This window comes from Pogona vitticeps, chromosome 1 (genome assembly GCF_051106095.1).
Source record: "Pogona vitticeps strain Pit_001003342236 chromosome 1, PviZW2.1, whole genome shotgun sequence".
Lineage (NCBI taxonomy): Eukaryota > Metazoa > Chordata > Lepidosauria > Squamata > Agamidae > Pogona > Pogona vitticeps.
The window spans coordinates 169,228,602-169,252,764 of NC_135783.1; the positions used below are offsets into that span (position 1 = coordinate 169,228,602).

General features: G+C 42.3%; 1 protein-coding gene and 1 long non-coding RNA gene across 8 annotated transcripts in view; one reads left to right on the plus strand and one right to left on the minus strand.

The window, feature by feature from the left end:
- Nucleotides 1–24,163, plus strand: part of RCBTB2 (RCC1 and BTB domain containing protein 2) — a 70,850-nt gene that overhangs the window by 22,990 nt on the left and 23,697 nt on the right. For 6 of the 7 annotated variants that reach the window (XM_072976857.2, XM_072976845.2, XM_072976876.2 and 3 more), the window contains 4 exons: nt 3,099–3,257; nt 6,706–6,813; nt 14,130–14,272; nt 17,108–17,298. In XM_072976857.2, the coding sequence (XP_072832958.1) occupies nt 3,099–3,257; nt 6,706–6,813; nt 14,130–14,272; nt 17,108–17,298 (601 nt within the window). Of the gene's footprint in view, nt 1–685; nt 1,280–3,098; nt 3,258–6,705; nt 6,814–14,129; nt 14,273–17,107; nt 17,299–24,163 lie in introns of those variants that run through there. The other variant, XM_078378669.1, reaches the window with a different exon arrangement.
- LOC144583820 (uncharacterized) lies at nt 255–22,222 on the minus strand. Its single transcript, XR_013537790.1, has 2 exons — nt 20,939–22,222; nt 255–770 (listed from the first exon to the last, which is right to left on the minus strand). It is a non-coding gene; the product is annotated as an uncharacterized LOC144583820 (long non-coding RNA).

The window sequence follows — 24,163 nt, forward strand, 5'->3', positions numbered from 1 at the left end:
TCTGAGTTCCCTACTCAGCTGGGTTGAGTCCTGGTGACCTCAGCCAGGGCGTACAACAAGCTCCTTCTTACAAGATTGCCCTAAAAAGATACTTGCTTACACTTAACAAAGTTCAGCAGGAAGTTACACATGAGCTTTGTAGTCCTAAGATCTACTTGGCTCAATTAGGTAGGACTCAGTAGCATTGTGGCCTTGCATCCCCCTCTGGGAGTGGCTAAGACAGGCTTCACTATTCAAGAGACTAAACGTTTTTATAATTGATCTTTTTACTGAAAAAATATAGATTTACAGAATAAAGTCAGTTTGATGCTAAAGCATAGCAACAAAGCATTTTCAAGGATTGTTACAATTCCAATTAAGGCAACTAATTCCCTTTTGATTACAAAATCTCTAAAAATCTCTAAAAGCTTCCTTAGGGTAGGCAAAAGGCTTAAAGCCCCCCTTTCTCTTCTTTCTTTAACTCTCTACATCTTCCCCAGTCTTAATCCTGCATGGAGCAGCAGGAGAAAAGACCTAGAAAAATCTATGGTTCTATCAAAAGAAAAAATAGGAACAAGATGGAACACTGCACCTGGCAAAAGTTCCTTTTTCTATCTTCTTGGCTCCTCCTGTCTTCTTTATCTCCCACGCTATTATCCAATCACAACGTGATGTGATAGAAGTCCCCTCCTTCTCTTCTCACGAGAAACAGGTGTTGTTTTTCTCCATCTGTTCTCTTCTCCGCCATAGCAAGTGTCTGGTCTTCTTATCTTGTATTGGCTTGTACTGGTCTAAAGGAAAAACATTCCCATCATACAAAATCATTCTTACATAGAACCAATATGGAATCCATTTTACATTGTTCACAACTACATATCCCATCTTCATTACATGGTTTAATCCACATATTCACAACCCATGACACTCATGATGTGCTGAAAGTAGGATAGACTCAGTTTCAACATTTTTACCCCCAGAGATAGCAGAGGCCACAAAGAAGAAAGAGAGTTACCTGCCTGTAACCATGGTTCTTCTAGTGGTCCTCTATGAATTCACACTGCCCACCCATCCTCCCCTCTGTCTGTCACGGGTGTCTTATTTATACCATACTTTTATGCCCAGTGGACAAATTTTGGGAAATGAGGGGAATCGTGAGTGGGAAGAGCATGTGCCTCATAGGGGATCATGCCATAAAATTGTTACTTTTAGCTCTAGAATCTTCTGAGAACGTCAGCGCAGGTGCAGACAAGACCCATATGTGTGAATTCACAGAGGACCACTAGAAGAACCATGGTTGCAGGTAGGTAACCTCTCTTTCTTTCTGTAGTTGTCTGTCCCACAGGAAGATGTGGGTGTGGGTGTCTATTTTTGCACTGAATTTTTATTACATTTGCATGTGCTAATTAACCTACTACATGCAAACAGCCCTTATTAGACATGAATACTCTAATTTGACTAGAAATGCAGTATAGCTGATCAAATGCAGAAGAATGTAACATTCCCAGATGATATGGAGGTAAATTTTTATCATTGCAACTGTAGGTGGTATGAAGAGGTAATCTGCTGGGAAGCGAAATATCAAGAAGAACACCCTTCTGATAGAGAGCATCATTTGGACTTGCTATTAACCCAATCAGTTTCTTCTGGATTCTCTTCAACATTGTAGCAGTAGGGGAACCTCTTGAAGGTGGTGTGTGGGGATGCAGAAAGGCAGATGGGAAGAAAGGAAGAAGGCTTAAGAGGGGAGTTACTGCTGGAAACCTTTTTTAATTCTGGCAAAAATGCTCCTGAATTATCTCATAGGGCACTTGAAGAGAGGCCCCTTACCAAAAACTCAATATGGCTTCCATAAGGAATGATGGTCTGTTTAAAGCTTTTGACATGGTTTGCAGAGAAGATCTATGAAAGATCATGAAATTTGAGTGTCCTGAGAAATTCACACATGTTTTTCAAGAATTCCACACAGCATGGAAACTTACATCTTCAACAATGATAATCTTTTTTATTCCTTTCCCATTACTAATAGTATAAAGCAAGGCTGTGTACTTTCTCCAGCTCTTTTCAGTCTTGTGTTTTGCAATGCTTTGGGAAGAAAATGCTGCTGTCAACTTTCGGTACTCACATGAAACTGTTCAGTCTGCAGCATCTTCAGGCTGTAAATAAAGTCTCATTTTGCATAATGCATGAACTTTTACTTGCCAATGATTGTGCTGTTAATGCAGTCACACTTCTGCATTAAGAAATCTTGATGTATTCTTCTCTGGCTGTAACACTTTCAGCCTGAAGATAATGCTAATACGATGGTGATGTTGTACCATCCGGCTCTGGGTGTACCTTATGAGAAACCAGTTGTGAAGGTGTATGAACACCCACTTTCTGCAGTGGATAAATTCATGTATCTTGGCAGCACTGTCTCCAGCACTATCTCATTGCTAATTAAGTGACCTCATGAATCTCTAAAGCCATCACTGCCTTCAGAAGACTTCTACCCTCTCTGTGGAATTAAGAGAGAATCATTTTTTCTGTTAAGCTGAAGATGTAAGAAGTTGTTGTTCTATCCTCTGTATTTTATGGAGTGAAGACTTGAACTATATATCAACATTATGCAAGAAAGCTCAATCATTTTCATCTCATCCATTTTCCCAGTATCACAGAGCAGGGTCCCTGACACTGAAGTCTTGGAGCAAACACAGATGACAAACATTTTACAACACAGATGACAAACATTTTTACAGTCTTGAAACTACCGCATTTTCAGCGGGCTGCCCATGTTATCAGGATGTGGGACTGCTCTCTCAAAGCTTTTTATTTGTGGAGAATGATGGAGAATTTGAAATAAAAAAGAATCAATGAAGAGCAAAATGAGGAAGCAATCTCTCTCTCTCTCTCTCTCTCTCTCTCTGTGTGTCTGTGTGTGTTATTAGCTTTAATACCAATGTTCATTATAAAAACTACCAGTTCAGTTTAATGTTCATTCCAATCAACAGAATCTACTTAAAGAAAAATAATTTAAAATAAGATTATAAAATATAACCTCTGCAGATCTTCTGTGCACTGTGTCCTTTCTCTCAAAGCTGTGATTACTATGTTGTATTATACTTTCAGTCTCTTCTTTACAGGTGTATACATGGGGCTATAATAATTCAGGCCAAGTTGGATCGGGCTCAACAGCAAATCAGCCAATCCCTCGAAGAGTTACTAGCTCTTTACAGAATAAAATAGTAATTAACATTGCTTGTGGTCAGATGTGTTCAATGGCAGTGCTAGAAAGTGGGGAGGTAAGACGATCTTTCCGAATTGCTATATCAGCTATTCTGTGTGATGTATTGCATAATGTTCTGGGTTAAACTGTTGACAACATCTTGCTCTTCAACCTGATAGCTTTCATCTTCATTGGAGATGTGGTTTCTTGTGCCCTGAATACCAGCATGTAAACAGCTACTCTACAGATTAGAACCACTGTCTGTAGCAATAAGAATAGTTTTGGATTTTTGTTTTAAAAGAGCAGTAAGATAAATGTTACTCCACTCAGGGCTCACCTGTTTCTTTCCCATGTAGCCCAAGTTCTGGCTGGTAGTCCACATGGGAGGCTATTCTAGAAGCCATATTTCATCCACAGGGAAGAATATTGTTGATTAAAGTAAATTACAGGGCAATTAAAATGGGTTCTAGGTACAGGGTAAATTTAGAAAAAATGCTTTACTAGATATCATTTCTTCAAGAATGTGCATTTCTTTAAGAATGATGGTACGGTGGCTACATAACTGGCTCGAGGAATTATCTACATTATCCCTTCCTTCTATTTCATGGCACTGTTTTTGTTAATTACACCGATAGAAGAGAACAATAGCCAAACTAGCATTGGTAACCTTTAATTCTATACTGATCAGCAGAAACGTTAAAACCATCTGCCTAATATTTTGTAAGTCTCTCTCATGCTGCCAAAACAGCTTTGATGTGTCCACAAGACTTTTGAACATGTCCTATGGTATCTAGCACCAAGATATTAGCAGTAGAGCCTTTTAGTCCTGTAAGTTGCCAGTTGGGGTCTCCATGGATCGGCTTTAGTGTTCTAGCACATCCCATAGATGCTCCATCAGATTGAGATCTGGGGAATTTGGAGGCCAAGGCAACATCTTGAACAATTTGTCATGTTCCTCAAACCATTCCTGAACAATATTTGCAGTGTGGCAGGATGCCTTATCCTGCTGGAAGAGTCCACTGTCATCAGGGAACACCATTGCCACAAAGTGGCCTGCAACAGTTTCTAGGTAGGTGGTATGTGTCAAAGTAACATCTACATGAATGCCAGGACCCAAGGTTTCCCAGCAGAACATAGTCCAGAGCATAACACTGTCTCACCAGCCTGCCTTACCATAGTGCATCCTGCTGCCATCTCTTCCACAAGTAAACATCACCAATCCACCTCATCTAAAAGAAAATGTGATTCATCAGATCAGGCAACCTTCTTCCATTGCTCCATGGACGAGTTCTGATGCTCACTTCCCAATTATAGGTGCTTTCAGCAATGGATGGGGGTCATCATGGGCACTCTGACCAGTCTGCAGTTATGCAGCCCCATACACAGCAAAATGCAATGCAGTGTAAGTTCTGACACATTTTTATCATGGCCAGCCTTCAGCTTTTCAGCAATTCGTGCTACAGTAGCTCTTCTGCATGACATTTCTTTATTTAATCTCTATACTGCTCATCTAGCCAGGCTACTCTGGGTGGTTCACAACACAATCAAACAGAAAACATCAATACAAGTATAAAATAAGTTCCACATACATAACATTGTAAAATGTAACAACAGTTAAAACAATAACATATTAAAACATTAAATAGTTAAATATTTAAAATGGCGGTATGATTATTTTAAGGCAGATAATTTCAACAGGCTTCCATTGGTGGAAATGCCTGTCTAAAAAGGCAGGTTTTTAGAAGTTTTTAAAGGTTAACGGCGAGGGGGCCAAGCGGATGTCTGGAGGTACAGTGGTGCCTCGCACAACGGGCGCCTCGTAGAGCGATGAATTCGCTCTACGAGGCCGTTTTAGCGATCGCAAATGCGATCGCAAAACGGTGCCCGTATAGGCGGGAAATCGCAGAACGAAGGTCGGTAAGCTGCGTGCAACCATTTCGGGGCTTCCGGCAGCGTTTTTGCGCGCTCCCCTTGCTTACCAAGGGCGCGAAAACGCTGCACCCCGGGCCCTTTCGGCTGTTCTGGTGGCCATTTTGGACCCGCCGGACAGCTGATGGCAGCCATTTTGGGAAACATTGCACAACGGTAAGTATTTTATGGCATTGGAACACATTAAACGCTGTTTAATGTGTTCCAATGCCTTTTTCTGTTCCGTAGTGCAATGTTTCCCACAGCGAAGGTTAATCCGGAACGGATTAACCTCGCTGTGCGGGGCACCACTGTATTTGATTCCATAATCTGGGTATAACTGCTGAAAAGGCCCAGCTCCTAGTCATCTCTCTCTGTGTCTCTCTCAGAGTCAGCATGCTCAGACAAGTTACCTGGAATGAATGTGTAGGATAGGCAGTTCTTGATGGAGTAAAGTCTGCTAGATACTGAGGTCCCAAACCGTTTAGGGCTTTATATATTAGCACCATCAATCTGAAGATTGCATAAAAGTGGACAGGTAGGCAAACCTTCACTCCACATGTGCATCAGTGAGTGGATGCCCACAACCCTGATACTGGTTCACCAGCTGTCCTTCCTTGCACAACTCCACTGCATACCGGGAACATCCTAGAAGACCTGTCGTTTTGGAGATGTTATGACCCAGTCATCTAGCCTTCAAAGCCACTCAGATCTTTTTGTTTGCCCATCTTTCCTGCTTCCAACACATGAAATTGAAGAAGTGACTTGCTGTCTTTCACTTGCTGTCTAATGTATCCCACCCCTTGACAGATGCCATTGTTAGAAAATAATGCTGTTCACGTCACCTGTCAGTGGTTTTAATGTTGTGGCTGATCAGTATATACGTTCTTTATAGTAAATATTCCATGACTTGGATAGAAATGTAAGCTGAAGCAATGTCTGTAACTAGAACAGTAATTGTATTGTTAAAAGATTCATTGAGAGTTAAAACTTTAGAATTTTCCTATTTTTAGGCCCGGAATTAACTATTCAGCAAACACTAGGTTTCAACATAAGTTTGCTAGCAGTTCAGACTCTACTGATCCCAACCCAGATATTTTACTATTAAATTGCTTATGGAAAACTAGAATGAGTGTTCTGAATTTGCTTTTACTTTAAAGGCAACTCTAGCCCCCTTCTAGCTCATTTTCCTCAATATGAGATATAATTGTAAGCTTTAAAAGACCATTCACTCAAACTATCTGTCACACCTCTTGAGTCCACAAAGCCAAGTACCATTGTTCCTGGTTGTAGAAGTTTTAAGAGATTAGCATTGACCATGTTACTGGAACAACAGAGTTTTCCCTGGCCAGTGAGTAATGTCATCACTCTGTGTCCATATAGTAGGATTGGAGAAGGTGGAGTTTTATTGATCTAAGTTATATTTGAATGTCTTCATGGAGTACAGAATTGGTATTAGTAACATTTGTTTAATCTTAATGGTGAAAACAATCTAAGGATCATTAAGGGGAAAAGTATAAGTTTATAGTGTATTATAAACTATTGCAGTATACATGTTTTGCTTTTACCCTCATCCTATCATCTGAATACTAATTTGATTTGTATTCCTCTCTAAGGTTTATGTTTGGGGCTACAATGGTAATGGTCAGCTTGGATTGGGAAATAGTGGCAACCAACCAACACCTTGTAGAATAGCAGCTTTGCAAGGCATTCGTGTAAAACGGGTATGTTTCTATTGCCTTCAAATCCAACCCTCTGTGAAAACATTACCAGTTCATTATCTGATTCATCTTGTAAGTAACAGTGAGGGCATTCTAAAAATATGGATCCTTATTTAGTCAAAATGGCTAGCCTTAAAAGGTAGGTATCAGTGGGCTTAAAGAGGCACCAAGGTTTTAATAATAATAATAATAATAATAATAATAATAATAATAATAATAATAATAATAATAATAATAATAATAATAATAATAATAATCTGGAGTGCCCCTGAACCAGATGAACTGCATGGATTTTGGTTAAAGTGTTTAACTAGGCTCCATCAATGCATAGAAATATATGTGGGGGATAACCACTGTGGTACTTTTATATCTGATTTTTTTTCTCTCTTTTTTCTTTTAATATATAATTTTTTAGTCTAACTGGTACTAAGTTCTACACTACAATTGGGTTATGTATTTCTCTTATATGCATATTAATTATATAATTTGATTGCACTGTTTTCTGTTAATTTTGGTATTTTGATTTTGCATTTATCTGTAATTTGACTTTTTTTTCCTGTTCCCTTCCCCCTCCCTTTCCCTGATATGGATTGGAAGGCCTGCCCCCCCAGTAAGGGGCCTTTGAACATCCCAGTGATCACGGGTAGGGGGAGATATGGCGTTGTCACAGTCCCTACTCGTGTTAGAAGAACAATGAACAGATGCTTGAAGGCTGTTCATTGTTCTGAGACTGTGACCAACCCTCAGTATCAAGGTAGCCAGCCCAGCCAGCCTTCCACTCTATCCCTGCTGCTGTTGAATGCCAGGTCTGTGTCCAGTAAGGCCCAGGTAATCTACGACCTTATCCTGAAGGAGGATGCAGACCTGGCATGCATAACTGAGACGTGGATTGGCGGGGAGGGGGGTCTTCCCCTGGCTCTCATCTGTCCGCCCGGTTATGCCGTCCAGCACCAGGGTAGACTGGAGGGGCGGGGGGGAGTAGCCATTGTTTATAAATCCAGCTTACAGGTTACTAGGCGCTCCTCTGTGGTAAAGCCAGGTCTAGAGGCAATTGGGGCCAGGGATGGTATTGGGATTTTGCTGTGTTACCATGCTTCCTGCAACCCAGCCACTTCCCTTCCGGAGCTGGCCGACTTTGTCTCCGCGGCATTGTTGGGATCCCCGAGGCTTTTGGTCTTGGGTGATTTCAATGTGCACGTGGGGGCAGAGGTTACTGGGCCAGCTCTTGAGTTCCTGGAAACCATGGCTTCCTTGAACATGTCCCAACATGTCAATGGCCCCACCCACGTGGGTGGCCATACGTTGGACCTGGTCTCTTCCACTAATTGGAGTGAGTGTGGTCTGGTGGTGACCGACCTTGTGCCATTCCCCTTGTCATGGTCAGATCACCATCTGGTAAAATGTAACGTCTCCGTGGCTCTCCCCCCTCGCAGGGAGCAGGGACCTGTTTCTATGGTCCGCCCTTGAAGTTGGATTCCAGGATGCCATGAGAGGTGTTACAGCTGACCTGGCTAGCGCTCCTGTCGACGCTCTGGTTGACAGCTGGTCCACGGCTGCCACCAGGGCCGTAGACATGATTGCGCCTAAATGCCCTCTCCGTCGCAGAATCCGCCCGGCGACCTGGTTTAACCAGGAGCTCCGAGCTCTGAAGCGACATAGGAGAAGGCTAGAGCGTAGGTGGAGGAAGAACCCGACGGATTATAATTAGATAGCTGTCAGGGTCGCAACTAACTTTTACCTGTCTAAGGTAAAGGCTGCTTGTCGAACTTACTTCGCTAACCGGATAAGCGAAGCATCCAACCAGCAGGCGAAGTTATTCCGTACAGTGCGCAACCTATCCGGAACTGGTCCTGGTGATAGGCCTCCCCCTAGTTTCTCACCTGACCAGTTTGCAGCCTTTTTAAAATCTAAAGTGGAGGCCATCTGCCGGGACCTCTCTCCTTTTTTGAACACAGTGAGTCAAGCAGAGATGTCCAGCACTCCGTCTTGCCCGGTAACTTTCGACACCTTTCAGCCTGTCGCATCTGATTCTGTGGCCAAGGTGCTTGACCGCTGTCGAGCCACCACCTCCTCCCTTGACCCTTGCCCGGCCTGGCTAATTAAAGCAGCCAGGCCGATAACAACAGAATGGGCCACTGCAATAATAAATAGGTATTTCCATGAGGGCAGGTTTCCTTCTGCCCTCAAGGAGACACTCATTAGGCCCATAAGAAAGGAACCTAGTTTGGCGGCGGACGAAATTGGCAATTATAGGCCTGTTGCCAGTGTTTCTTTCTTGAGCAAAGTGGTGGAGAGGGTGGTGGCCGATCAGCTTCAGGCTCTCTTGGAAGAAGAGGATGCCCTGGATCCGTTTCAGTCGGGCTTCAGGCCGCGCCACGGTACAGAGATGGTATTGGTCGCCCTGTACGATGACCTATTGAGGGAGGCTGATGGGAAAAACTTCTGTTAGTCCTTCTCGACATCTCAGCAGCCTTTGATACCGTCGACCACGGTATCCTCCTGGGGAGGCTCTCCGAGCTGGGAATTGGTGGCCTGGCGCTTGCCTGGCTCCGTTCCTTCTTGGAGGACCGTCCCCAGAGAGTACAGCTTGGGGAGAGTGTCTTGGCCCCGTGGAGTCTCAGTTGTGGGGTTCCACAGGGGTCGATTATCTCCCCAATGCTGTTTAATATCTTCATGAGGCCGCTGGGTGGGGTCATCAGGGGATGTGGGGCATCATGTCATCAGTATGCGGATGACACCCAGCTCTACACCTCCTTTTCACCAACTGCAGGTGATGCCGTCCTGTCCCTTCAGCGCTGCCTGGGGACTGTACTGGAGTGGATGCAGGAGAACGGGCTGAAGCTGAACCTGGACAAGACAGAGGTCCTGAGGGTTGGTGCCCCCACTGTTGGCGGCTTGGGTGAATCCCTCTCGTTTGGGGGGGGTGACCCTTGCCACAAAGAGTGGGGTCCGCAGTCTGGAGATCCATCTGGACCCAGCGCTCTCCATGGAGACTCAGGTGGCATCGGTGGTCCACACTGCCTTTTTTCATCTCTGGCGGATAGCCCGGCTGCGACCCTATCTCGATGCGGGGGCGCTCACCACCTTGGTCCATGCACTTGTAATCTCAAGATTAGACCACTGTAATGCGCTCTACGTGGGGTTATCTTTGAGGCTGACGCGGAAACTCCAAGTGGTGCAGAATGCAGTGGCCAGACTCCTGAGTGGAGTGAGAAGACACCATCACATTTCTCCTATTCTGGCCGCATTGCATTGGCTGCCCATTCGGTTCCGCATTGACTTCAAAGTTTTGATGCTTATGTACAAAGCCCTAAACTGTTTAGGGCCTCGATACTTGGCGGAACGCTTACTCCCACCCAGTTCTACCCGTGTCACTCGCGCGAGTCAGGAGGTGAGGTTGAGGAGCCTGACGCCGAGGGAGGCCCGGAAGGAAAAGACAAGAAACCGGGCCTTCTCGGCGGTGGCTCCTCACCTCTGGAACAGCTTACCTCATGAGATTCACGCGGCTCCCTTGCTGGGTATTTTCAAGAAACAACTGAAAACATGGATGTTTAGGCAGGCCTTCCCCCCTTCCAGTTAATTCCTAATTATTCTTTCTTTCCTATTCTGTTACAATATACCGTGTTTTCTGCCATCTTCGGGGAAAAATTTATTTCTTTTTATTTATGTAAATTATGTTATGTATTATGTTATATGTCTAATTCTTTTTATAGTGTGTGTTGTAAGCCGCCTAAAGTGGTCACAATTGATCAGATAGGCGGGGTATAAATGAAATGAATAAATAAATAAAATAAATAAATAGAAGTGCAATTTAATAACTTACTTTAAAATTCTACAACTGCAGGTTAGATGATAACAGGCCACTCACATCCGATAATAAAAGATAATCAAAAGGTCAATCTATGAACTAGTAATTATCAACTAATTACATGCCTTTCAACAACATTCAAGCTTCTCACAGGAGTACTTGCAAGATTATGATTACTTAATTGAAAACTCCCTATAGTCAGTTGAACAGAAAGAGTAGAAAGTCAAGAGGCATGAAAGATCAGCTACTTATTGATAAAATGATGCTAAAGAATGCAAAAAGACAAAAAACAAATCTTAACATGGCCTGGATATACTATAAAAAGGCATTTGAATCGTTGCCATATAGCTGGATTAACGCCTGCCTAAATTTTTTTGGGATTAGTAAAAATATTCAGAAGTTCCTCAAGAAAACATGTAAAGAGGCGGGAAGAGTCAGCATTGGAACCTCATGAATAAGAAAAATTACCCAGCTTAAAGGCGATTTCTTTGGTTTCTCATCATTCTCCCTTGTGAGTAGAACTTTGCTGAATTGCATCGAATGATTTAAGAGAAAATAATGCAGTTATAGACAATTAAAAGACTGTTAGAAATAAGCAAGACTGTGGTTTCTTAGTGCTAAAGATTGACGGATCAGAAGCCAAGCAGACTGAGAAAAAGTTATCAATCATCATAAAATGCTAGAGAACAACAGAACGTGTTAAAAGCAGAATGATTAATGATAGAGAGAGAGAGTATAAACAGCCAGCTTGTGAAAGGCTTGTTTATAACTGTAGGAATGTGACCACCTAAGCAATAGGATGTGACCACCTTCCTATGTATCTCAAGGAAAAGGAAAAAAGAACTTGGGACAAATATTTTGAGCCATGTTGTGATATATGTATCAAATGGAGATCAATGTCAGGAAATGGAGAGCAGGAATTGCCAAAAGCTGAGTGAACTCCTGATTGTTTCCGGACTACAGGACAATAGCTGTAACAAATCTGAGAATGGAGAGGGAAGTAACAGTTTGAAAAGCACAATGGTGGAATTTAAAAAGGATTATTTAATATAAAAATAACGTTTTCTTCATAATAAAGAACTCATGCAAAAAATCGAAACCAAAAATTAAAAGTCAGGAAACAGTTTAGCTAAGAAATAGATATTCAGATCATAAGCTGCAGAGAATCAAGCAAAAAAAGGTGCAAAAGTTGGATGTAAGAAAAGGGAAAAGCCCTGAGAAAGAAAAGCAACCAGAATTTGCTCAAAAAATGACTGAGTTTAAAAATCTGAATGAAAGACTGCATAATTCAATGGGAAAAAAATACTCAGCAACTACAGGATGTCACAGGAAGAAGTAAAGAGAATGAAAATAAAATAACATTAAATGCTATGGAAATGAAAAGAATTGACAAAGAAATAAATGATTTGGGGGGAAAATAATAGCCATGGAAAGCAAACAGAGGAAAGGGAACCTACACCTTAGTGGTGTGAAAGAAAGACCTGACAAAGATGTGCATCAACTGGTTGGAGACATTGCTGACTGGACTGGAGATATAATTCCTGAAATTAAATATCAGAGAGCAGATCTGGACTGTGCGCACTGCCAGGGGAGAAAAAGAGCCAAAAGAGCACAATCAAAGACATTATAATCAAATTTTCATCATACTTCAAAGAAGAATGCTTAATGGGGAAAAAAATCAGAGGCCTGCAAGAGATTAAATTTAAAGAGGATATAATCCTATTCTTCCCAGATTTATCTGAAGCTATGATACAATGCAGAAGAAACATGAGACAAATCTGCACAATTCTGAAGAGGAAGAACATGGAGTACAGTTGGGGATATTGAATTTTCATGTAAATAAAGTACAGGTGTACCTTGGTTTATGAATTTAATGCGTTCGATGGGACATTACATAATGCGAAAAATTCGTAAACCAAAACGTGGAGTGCCATAGGAACGGGGTGATGCTATAAATCTCCAGGCACAATGCATCCTGGGGAAACTTTCTTCGTACTCCGAAATAAACCCGAAAAACATAAACCGAGGCATTATTTTCAAGGGATTTTGCTTCATAAACAAAAAATTACGTTAACATTGCATTCGTAAACGAAGGTACCACTGTATCAAGGAATATATTACTGTACAGAGTGGAGTCCTGTGAAGAAGCATTGGAAAAATGGAAGAACAGGGCACAGACTTGGCAGCCAGAGTCAAGTACAGCATTTGTGTTTTGACAGTTTCCTAAAGGCCCAGAGCGGGGATAGAAGTAAGAAATGGACCTTTTCTGCCAGATAAGTTACCATATTTTTATGTTTATAAGACACCCCCCCTTTTCTAACTCGGAAATTAAGAAAACTTGAATATTCAGCCTCTGGGCTCAGAACGTTCGGACATTACGAGTCTGTTGCATCTGAGCCTACAGGCTCCACCTCCAACGAGGTGTGTTCCAGTTGCTTTGTTCAGCATCAGCTGACGTCAGTTCCATTAGGCTTGTGATTGGAGGAGGCTAAGTCTCCTCATGACAGATTTTACTTTCTTGGGCTCCATGATCACTGCAGATGGTGACAGCAGCCACAAATTTAAAAGACACCTGCTTCCTGGGAGGAAAGCAATGAGAAACCTAGACAGCATCTTAAGAAGCAGAGACATCACCTTGCCGACAAAGGTCCGCATAGTCAAAGCTATGGTTTTTCCAGTAGCGATGTATGGAAGAGAGAGCTGGACCATAAAGAAGGCTGACCGCCAAAGAATTGATGCTTTTGAATTGTGGTGCTGGAGGAGACTCTTGAGAGTCCCCTGGACTGAAAGGAGAACAAACCTATCCATTCTGAAGGAAATCAAGCCTGAGTGCTCACTGAAAGGACAGATCCTGAAGCTGAGGCTCCAATACTTTGGCCATCTCATGAGAAAAGAAGACTCCCGGGAAAAGAACCTGATGTTGGGAAAGTGTGAAGGCAAGAAGAGAAGGACGACAGAGGATGAGATGGTTGGACAGTGTCATTGAAGCTACCAACACGAATTTGACCCAACTCTGGGAGCCAGTGGAAGACAGGAGGGCCTGGCATGCTCAGGTCCATGGGGTCACGAAGGGTCGGACACGACTTAATGACTAAACAACAACAACAACAAAGTCTCCTGACTGTAGGAAGCTAAACCTCGTGATTGAAGGAAGCCTGTTTACAGAGACAAGGTATCGGCCGTTTTGTTCTCTCCTCTGTGTATAAGGCACCCTTCAATTTTTAGTGTAATGATTTTAGGAAAAAGGAGCATCTTATACATGGAAAAATACAGTAATTGCATGGGAATTTCTGGCTATATTTATTATATCCTGAAGAAGTCATGGAATTTAAATGGGGTGGGCTTAACCATTTGAAGGAAAGCTTTACATGACAGCTTTTTCTTCAGATATAACTTCCCCCGAATTATGTTGGGAGTTTTTAATGTTAAGTTTTTTATACTGAAAAATGCAATGGAAGAGTCAATTGACACAGATTGTTTTAGGGTGTGTGGTTTCCCCCTTTCTTTCTAGGTTGTCTGTGGTTATGCACACACATTAGTCTTAACAGATGAAGGTCAGTTGTATGCTTGGGGAGCCAATTCCTATGGCCAGTTAGGCACTGGGAATAGAAGCAACCAATCATATCCTGTGCCCGTCACTGTGGATAAAGACAGGTAATATTCTCTCTCCCCTTTTTTTCCTAATGTGGCTTTATTTTTTACATTTTTTAAAGAAAAACAAAAAACAAAAATATAAAACAAACAAAATTACATAACTAACAACACAACATACATAACATAAAATATAACATAATGTCCCCCCCCAGGGGACAATTGGAGATATAGTCAACTTTCTTCCATGTACAGTCTTCTTCCAGGACTTCATTGATGCTTGCAGTGGTGCCCAACCTTTCCCTTTTACATAATCTATAAAATATTCTTGTTTAACAAACCTTTCTTAACTTTTAAGATTACATTGTTAATTTATACAGTGGTTCCTAACCTTGTGTAACACAGGTGTTCTTGGATTAAACTACCAGAAACATTCACCACCAGCTGTGCTGGCTGGGTTTCTAGGAGTTACAGTTCAAAAACACTTGGGTTACCCTAGGCTGGGAACCACTGCTTTATACCATTCATTTAATTGGAACCCATATTTTACTTTTGAGTGCCTTGCTATTATTAATCTTGCTGCTATTAATACATTTTATATTAACTCTTTTGTAGCTAGTTTCCATTGCTCCTAATCAAGTATCAATAAAAGTGCTATTTTAGGACATATTTGTAATCATGCTCAGGTTCATGAAAAAGGGTATAACTATGGGGTGCCTTTAGATAACTGGCCAGAAGGATCTCTTAACTCTGATATTTACCAAAAAAAAAAAAAAAAAAAAAAATAGAGCCTGCTCAGTGATTGGATTTACTTGGTTTGAGATATTTTCAGAGGATCATAGAGCCATAGAATTTAAAAAGAAAAATTACTCTGAGAGAACACATAGTCAAAATTATGTCTTGGGAGAGCAAAAATATGATAGGATGTAAGGTGGTATGTAACTTTTGCAGTTCAGCTTGTGCTACATTCTTCCTTGGCCAACTTAAGTACAGTGGTGCCCCGCATAGCAACGTTAATCCGTTCCGGATTAATCGTCGCTATCTGGAAACATTGCTATACGGATAGAAAACCCCATAGGAACGCATTAAACTCTGTTTAATGCGTTCCTATGAGGCGAAAACTCACCGTTATGCGAAGATCTTCCATCCGGCTGACATTTTCGCCGCCTCGATAAGCGAGGAAATCGCGCAAATACGCTTGCGGCGGCCATTTTGTTTACCTGGCGGCCATTTTGGAACCGCCGATCAGCTGTTTTTAAACATCGCAATGCGAAGATCAGTAAGCGAAATGCTTACCGATCATCACAATGCGATGTTTTACCTATTAAAACATCGCAATGCGATCGTAAAAACGATCGCAGAAAACGAATCGCTATGTGGATTCGTCGTTAAACAGGGCGCTCGTTATGCGAGGCACCACTGTATTAGAAAACAGCATGGCAAATGGGAAAATAGAGTGTAGTGAAAGAAACATATTAACTAGGCCTGGAGGACTAAAGCTGCTCTTATTACACTCTAAATCATTATCACGAGGAAAACACTGAGACTATAAAGTATGGATTATGCTTAAGAATTTTATGCAAGGTTATTTCTTTATGTCCATGGGCAGTGTCTAGTGCTTCCTTTGCTTCAGTCAGAAACAGTGTTAGGATGGGGGGGAAACCCAAATATTCTGAATACTGAGTTTTTAGCCCAGGTCTTCGTTTACGAGGACACAAACAGTGAGATGTCTTTCTAATGTTCAAATGTGATTGTCTCACATAAACCCAAACTTAGATAAACTAGTGTTCGTGGAATTTAGATTTAACACTAAACTGTGATAATTCAAGAGAAACAAATGCTTCCAGTATCGTCTTCTATGGTTGTGCTGGAACAATATAGGAAAGGAGGTGAACAATGCAGACACCAGGTTCATTCTTGTCACAATAAATAGTTGGTTCATTGGCAAGCCTGGATGCAAACATTGACTAAACTCAAGCCTGTTCACAATTATTTGTTTGGACCTGACAATATATCTGTAAATTACAGGTTGTGGTAACTGCCTTTCCTGTCACGTCTGAAGTAAGGCAATGTTTTGGAGACAGGAGTGAATTTAATTTAGTAACTTGCAAAGCTGAGTCCAGAGTCACTGAGAGACAAAAGGAGGCAAACTACTCCAAATCATGGTTTGCCTGAAGTCCTTCTGGAAAGTCAAATTAGAGGCTTTAAGCCGTTATTTCTAGGACATGCAATAGGGAGGGGGTACTGCATGTCCTGATATTTCAAGAACAAGACATCTCAGAATGTATTACTTCCTGGTGGTGTTTGTTACACTTGAAGGATGTGGCATCCTCCTGATACAGGAAAGGTGATAAATTATCATTGAGTTCACTTCAAAAGGAAAAGTCTATTCTGCTGAGAAGACTTTAAGACCTTGTATCAGTGGTTCCAAATCTTGGTTAACTTGGATGTTCTTGGACTACAATTCCTAGAATCCTTCACCACCAGCTGTGCTGCCCAGGATTTCTGGGAAGTATAGTCCTAGAACACCTGCGTTAATCAAGGTTGGGAACCATGAGTAATTGTCATTAGCCTCTGGTTCCCAGTGTGTGGCAGGACTGAGACTCAGTGTCAGTGGGTGATATTCAGTAGTAGGGAGTGGTGTCAGAACATCATGCTGCTGTGTCTGGAAGTGCAAATCAGGCATAAAAATACAAAGTGACAAAACAAAGGGATTAAAATCTTCTAATTTTACAAAACTGATGAAGTATTTCACAATGAGGGGGCAGGCAAGGGGGCTAGTTTGCATGGACATTTAAATAATACTCTAGCACAGGTCAGCTACATTTAAAAGTCCTGGTCTTTGCCACTGCATATTGGTCTCTTACTACTATTTTGTATGTTTGCTTTTAAATTTAGAATCATAGAGATTGCTGCATGTCACTCTACTCATACCTCTGCTGCTAAAACCCAGGGTAGTCAAGTGTACATGTGGGGTCAGTGCCGGGGGCAACCCATCCCTCTTCCATTCCTCACCCACTTCACCTGCACAGATGATGTGTTTGCTTGTTTTGCTACTCCTGCAGTGACATGGCGTCTTCTTTCAGTAGGTGAGCTTCATATGGAATTTGTTTGTTTCTACATTTTAATTTATTAAACTATGTTAATATTTGGTTTTCTAGAGAGTTAACCATGGTAATCTGTTTCTGGAAAAACAAAAAAAGTATAGTGGAACATTCGAGACAGACAGATTTATTTGCTTGTAAGTTTTCATGGATTACAGTCTTCTTCAGACATATAGTGCATAAAATATCTGGGCCATAGCACCAAATGGAATGACAAACGGAAAATGAAAATTGCATATTAACACTTAGTTAATATAGCTCAATGGTTTAGGTGTCTGGCTGCAGTGCGAGAGGTTAGAGGTTCACTGTGCCTCCTGGGAAAACAGCCTGCTTGTGTGGCTTTGAACAAGCTGCACGAGTCTCAGGATGCTCCCAGAAGTAGGGAATGGGAAACCACTTCTGAGTAGTCTACTCAGAAAAGACTTACCATAAGTCAGAATTAGGTTGATAGGACACAGTTATTATTAATGATCTTGCAAGGTGAAAATGAACATTATAAGCATTATTAACAGTCAGGTTATTTAGTGTGGTGTAGTGGATAGACAGATGGACTAGAACTCAGGAGGCCTGGGTTTGAATCTCTGCTAAGCCATGGAAGCTCATTGGAAGAGTGGAACTGGTAAACCACTCCTTAGTTACCTCACCTTGAAAACCTTGTTCGGATAATTATATTAAGGTCATTATAAGTTATTTCCGACTCAATGGCACATAACAACAGTGAACATTCACTGTGTTGATGACATTTACATCCTGGGAATCCTGTCAATGAGGATAAAGAGGTAAATTATTTAAGTTTTCAGGAAGTAGTTTGTTGTGGTGAGGTCAGAATTTTGGTATGGGAATGGTAGTGGGATGAAATGAAATGGGAAACAGAAGATAACAGTTTTATCAGATAACATCTGATAATGAGCTTAGTTGAGTTGTCATGCCACCATACACAGTGGATACCTGTAGCCCAGATACTGTGCATCTTAAAAAGTGTATTGTAGTCCACACATCTTATACTGAAATAAATTTGTTGGGCTGAAAGGTTCCATACTACTTTCATTTTTTAATGGTTAGTTTAAGTTCAGATTTGTATATAATTTGCATGACAGTTTGGTGAAAATGTAAGCCACATTCCTTTGATTTGTTAGCTTGTCTCTTCCCCCGAAGGTAAAGTATTCTGCTCCTTCTTTTGCTGGACTGTTTATTTATTTGATTTATATACCACTAGTGTGGGCGATTTACAAATAAAACTCAGAATCCCACACACTCCATAAAATCCACAATCAAAATGGGGGTTCACTGATTGAGATCTGATTGACCCAAGTATGGATGGAGTGTAGTTCCACTAAAGTGGAGTGGAAGCTCAACTGTCAAAGTCAAAAACCTGTTGGGTAAATGTCTGCCAGTGGATCTGCTTCCAAAATCAGACTGCTTCTTTGAAGCTGTAGTATTCTAGTACTCTGACTGGGATCTAAGACCAGTTATAGTCTCAGTACTAAAAGCAATGCAATTAAAAGGTTGCTCTCCAAGAGTCAACTGTTTTGTTCGTGCCTAACAAAAGTGGAGGGAGCTAGGTTTTAGGTTAGATTTGAAGTAGCGCTAGGAAAAGATATGTGAAATGTTGTGGCTCATCATTGAAGTGTGATAGCAATGCTGCTTTGGGTAGTGAAATAGTAGGCACTGGCCATTTTAAGAGATTCCACACATATTTGTAGAGGGAGACATCCATTTCATTAAAGGATTAAAGTATATTGGTATATACTTTTGTTCTCGTTTACTAGAATGTTACTTGCTGGCCTTGGCAGATAAAAGGGATTTTTAAAAATATAATTACCATGTATAAGACACCCCCCTTTCTAACCCAAAATTAAGAAATCTAAGTGGGGCTTAGCAAATGTAGGGTAAAAAGGATCAAAGTGCTGCAGGATGGCTTTGATCCCTGCTCTCTCCCTTTGTGCTAAGCCCCGCATGGCTTAGCAAAAGGAGGGGGAAAGGGATCAAAGCAATTCCACGACTGCAGAATTGTTTCGATCCCTTTCCCCCTTATACAGCCACGGGATTGCTTTGATCCTTCCCCCTCTTTTGCTAAGCCCCATGGGACTTAGCAAGCAGAGGGGAAAGCAGGGATCAAAACAATCCTGCAGCACTTTGATCCCTGCTTTCCTTTTGCTAACGCTTAGCAAGTGGAGGGGAAAGCAGGGATCAAAGCCCTGCAGGAATACTTTGATCCCTGCTTCCCCCTCCACTTGTTTTCTCTCCTCAGCTTACTTCCCTGTATAAGACGACCCTCAGTTTTTAATCTAAAGATTTTAGACAACAGTATAGTCTTATACATGGAAAAATATGGTAAGATGCTTAGAAAGGCAGTAAAGATACTTTGTTTTTTAAAAGTTCAGCATATCTTTTCTGTGGTCAGTATGGTATTTATATCTCTGATTAATATTGGGAAGAGGAAATGTACAGTGGTGCCCGCTTAACAAGTACCCCGCTCCACGACAAATCTGCTTAACGATTAGGTTTTTGCAATTGCAAAATGATGTTTAGACAGCAAAAGACCGCTTAACGATGATCGGTTCCCTACTTCGGGAACCAATTTTTCGCTTTATGACAAAACAGCTGATCGTCGGGTTTCCAAAATGGCCGCCCGCTGTGCAAAATGGCTCCCCGTTGTGTTAGGGATGGATTCTTCGCTCTATAGGGAGCAGAAAATGGCTGCCCTATGGAGGATCTTTGCTTTACGATGAGGTATTTTGCCCATTAGAACGCATTAACCGGTTTCTAATGTATTCTAATGGGCTTTTTACTTTCACTTGACGACGATTTTGCTCTACAGCAATTTCGCTGGAACGGATTGACGTCGTCAAGCAAGGCAACACTGTATATTAAAACTTCAGAGGTTTTCTAAAGGCTAAAACAGTTCCTTCAAAGAAATGTGAAAAATGAAAATGTTTCCTTTAAAGCAATGTGAAGAACCAGGGGTGTTCAAGATGGATGAGTCCTTAAAGAGTCCTTGAAAAATTCAGCCCAAGAAAACATTAATATTCTCTTTAGTGAATCAGTTCTCCAGAACGTTTTTCAGTTATACTTTTTCTTCTTTGTGGCCTCCGTGAATACACACAAATGGGTTGTTCTGCACATGCGCTGAATGTCTCAGAAGATTCTAGAGCTTAAAGATACATGATTAGTGGAATGTTTCCCCATGGAGCACATGCTCCGCCCACCCTAGATTCCCCTCAGTTCTTTTTTCCCACTCTGTTGTTAGACGTCCTCCGGAAGAACTGAGCGATTATCACTTACCTTTTAGATTCTATTGTATTCGAAAACAGTCAGTATTTCAAATTTACTGTTTTTTGTTCCAGTCATCGAATTGATGTTCCCCTGTGAGTTTGTTCTATTTTTCACTATCCGTGTTTTGGCTTCCCAACCTCCCCACTGTTTTTTCTCTCTTTTTCCCGCTCTTTATGGCCTCGCCAGGCCCGTTTAAGCGGTCCGTCGTCTGTTCTAATAAGATACCCTTAACAGACACGACCATTGCTTATTTTGTTTGGGTGAACAACATCCCACCCACTCTTGCGCGGCATGCAAGAAACTAACAAAGCCAGCACTCAAACCTAGGCTTCAGAGACATAGATCCTACCTCTGGGAGAAGTTTCTCAATTCTCCCTTGGCTTTGGTGGAGACAAGATCCTCAGATCCGTTGATAGAGCGGCAAACTCAAAATCAACCTGCTCCCAGCTCTATGACTCCTTCTCCTCGCCCTAAGGAGAAGCCTGAAAAATCCAAATTGATGTCAACGTCAAAACCAAAATCGACATCGATGCCGAAGATTTCGGCTTGAGCCCCGGAACTGCCTAAAAAGAAAAAAGATAAATCAACCTCTAAAAAGACAAAATGGGTCAAATCTGTACACATTGATCCTCCACAACCGACTTTGCCATCTCCTATTATGGAAGAGTCTTCAAGCAGGCAAAGGTTTTCTCTCTCACTATTTCACCATCCCCAAAAAAGGAGGCCTTCAATCCATTATTGACCTTGGGGAACTAAATCAATGCATCACTACCGCCAAGTTCTGTATGGTTACTTTCAAATCCATCCTCCCTCTCCTATGCAAGAAGGACTGGTTCGCAGTAATAGACCTCAAAGATGCATATTTCCACATCTCCATCCACCCTTCTCACAGGCCTTGCCTATGCTTCCAACTAGGAACTCAGGCCTACCAATTCAAAAGACTTCCGTTCGGACTCGCAACCGCTCCTCAGGTATTCACCAAATGCACGGCCCCTGTGGCAGCATACCTCAGACTTCACAAAATCCACATCTTTCCATAAATCGACGACTGGCCCCTTGTGGCCCATTCCCATTGCAAGGCACAACAAGACATTTCCTTCACCTTGTCCCTCCTCCAGGATCTTGGCCTGGCAGTAAACCTTTTGTTGTTGTTTAGTCGTTTAGTCGTGTCCGACTCTTTGTGACCCCATGGACCAGAGCACGCCAGGCCCTCCTGTCTTCCACTACCTGCCAGATTTTGGTGAAATTCATGTTGGTAGCTTCCATGACACTGTCCAGCCATCTCCTCTGTCGCCCCTTCTCCTCTTGCTTTCACACTTTCCCAACATCAGGCTCTTTTCCAGGGATTCTTTGCTTCTCATGAGATGGCCAAAGTATTGGAGCCTCAGCTTCAGGATCTGTCTTTCCAGTGAGCACTCAGGCTTGATTTCCTTCAGAATGGATAGGTTTGATTTCCTTGCAGTCCAGGGGACGCTCAAGAGTCTCCTCCAGCACCACAGTTCAAAAGCATCAATTCTTTGGCAGTCAGCTTTCGTTGGCAAGGTGATGTCTCTGCTTTTTAACATGCTGTCAAGGTTTATCATCACTTTCCTCCCAAGAAGCAGGCGTCTTTTAATTTTGTGGCTATCACCATCTGCAGTGATCATGGAGCCCAAGAAAGTAAAGTCTGTCACTGCCTCCATATCTTCCCCTTCTATTTTCCAGGAGGTGATGGGACCAGTGGTCATGATCTTAGTTTTTTTTTATGTTGAGCTTTAGACCATTTTTTGTGCTCTCCTCTTTCAACCTCATTAAAGGGTTCTTTAATTCCTCCTCACTTTCTGCCATCAGAGTGGTATCATCTGCATATCTGAGGGCAGTAAACCTTTAAAAATCCAAATTACAGCCTGCACAACTAGCTCACTATATAGGAGCAATCCTAGACTCCAAACACGCTCAAGCCTTTCTCCCACCAGACAAATGTCTCAACTTGTTAGAGTTACTCCGTACCTTTACTCCTCACGTGCTTGTACCTGCACCAGCAGTCCAATGTGTCCTTGATACTATGGCATCCATGACTTCAGTGGTCCAACATGTCCACCTCAAAATGAGGTTCCTGGCCTCATTCAACCTGATGACAGATTTACCACATACCCTGCTGCGAGTCACTCTAGACTCACATCCCAACTCACATGGTGGCACTCTGCACAAAACCTGATGATGGGACAGCCCTTTCAACAACCACGTCCACAAATCCAGGTTACGCCAGACGCCAGACTCACCGGCTGGGATGCTCACTGCTAATCCTTATGGATCTATGCCCAGTGGTCACAGAGACAAATTTGCTCCATATCAACGAGCTGGAGTTACTAGCAATAATAAAAGCTTGCAAAGCTTTCAGAGACCACCTTACAGGGCAAGTGGTTCAGATAGCCACAGACAACACTACCACAATGTATTATATCCTCAAACAAGGGGGCACTCACTCCCCGAGCCTCCTTTATCTGGCTGTCGACCTCTGGGAATGGTGCCTCGCCCATCACATTTGCCTCACGGAAATACATATAGCAGGTAAGGAGAATGACCTCACAGATTTGCTCAGTTGCAAGGAGTCACAAGCTCACAAATGGGAACTAGACCAATCTGTCTTTCCCTATGCAAACATTGTGGCACACCCATGATCAACCTCTTTGCATCCCGGAAGAACCGGAAGCACAAACGTTATCATTCCCGTGCAGGACTAGGCAAACACTCCCACAGAGGCACATTCGTCAGACGTTGGCCCAAGTCACTAGCTTACCTGTTTCCACCATTCCCACTCCTACACAAGGTGGTAGTCCATCTTCAGCAGGACAGACCTAACGCTATCCTCCTAGCCCCATGGTGGCCATGACAGCCATGGTTCCCAGTCTTTCATCTGTCGTCCAACATATATCACCTGCCCTGACTTCCTCACCTGCTCACACAAGACGACAATCAAATTCTCCACCCAGATCTGCCCACCATTCACCTGGCAGTGTGGAGGATTTTGCCTCCCTTATGAATATCATTCATCATGCGAAAAAACCTTCAACCGGGAAAGCATACATGTACAAATGGAAGAAATTCCAGTCCTTTACTTCAACAACAACACTACCGTCAATTAACCCACTGGTTCTTAACCTTGGGTTACTCAGGAGTTTTGGACTGCAACTCCCAGAAGCCTTCACCACCAGCTGTCCTGACTGGGGTTTCTGGGAGTTGCAGTTCAAAAGCATCCGAGTAACAAAGGTTAAGAACCACTGAATTAACCCTTCTCTTATCACAGTCCTTTGTTTTCTCTTACAACTTAAATCTAAGGGCCTTTCCCTTTCATCCCTCAAAGTCTATCTCTCCACAGTTGTGGCTCATCAACCACCAACCTCTCCAGCAGCTAAATTTTTCAGACATCCTACTGTAAAACATTTCCTTAAAGGACTATCACACATATACCCTGATGTGTATCCTCCACCGCCCCAGTGGTCACTGACCCTGGTTCTCCAACAACTTACAAAAGCTCTGTTTGAGCCCCTTGTGTCAACTGACCTCAGGTTACTTTCCTTCAAAACTGCATTCC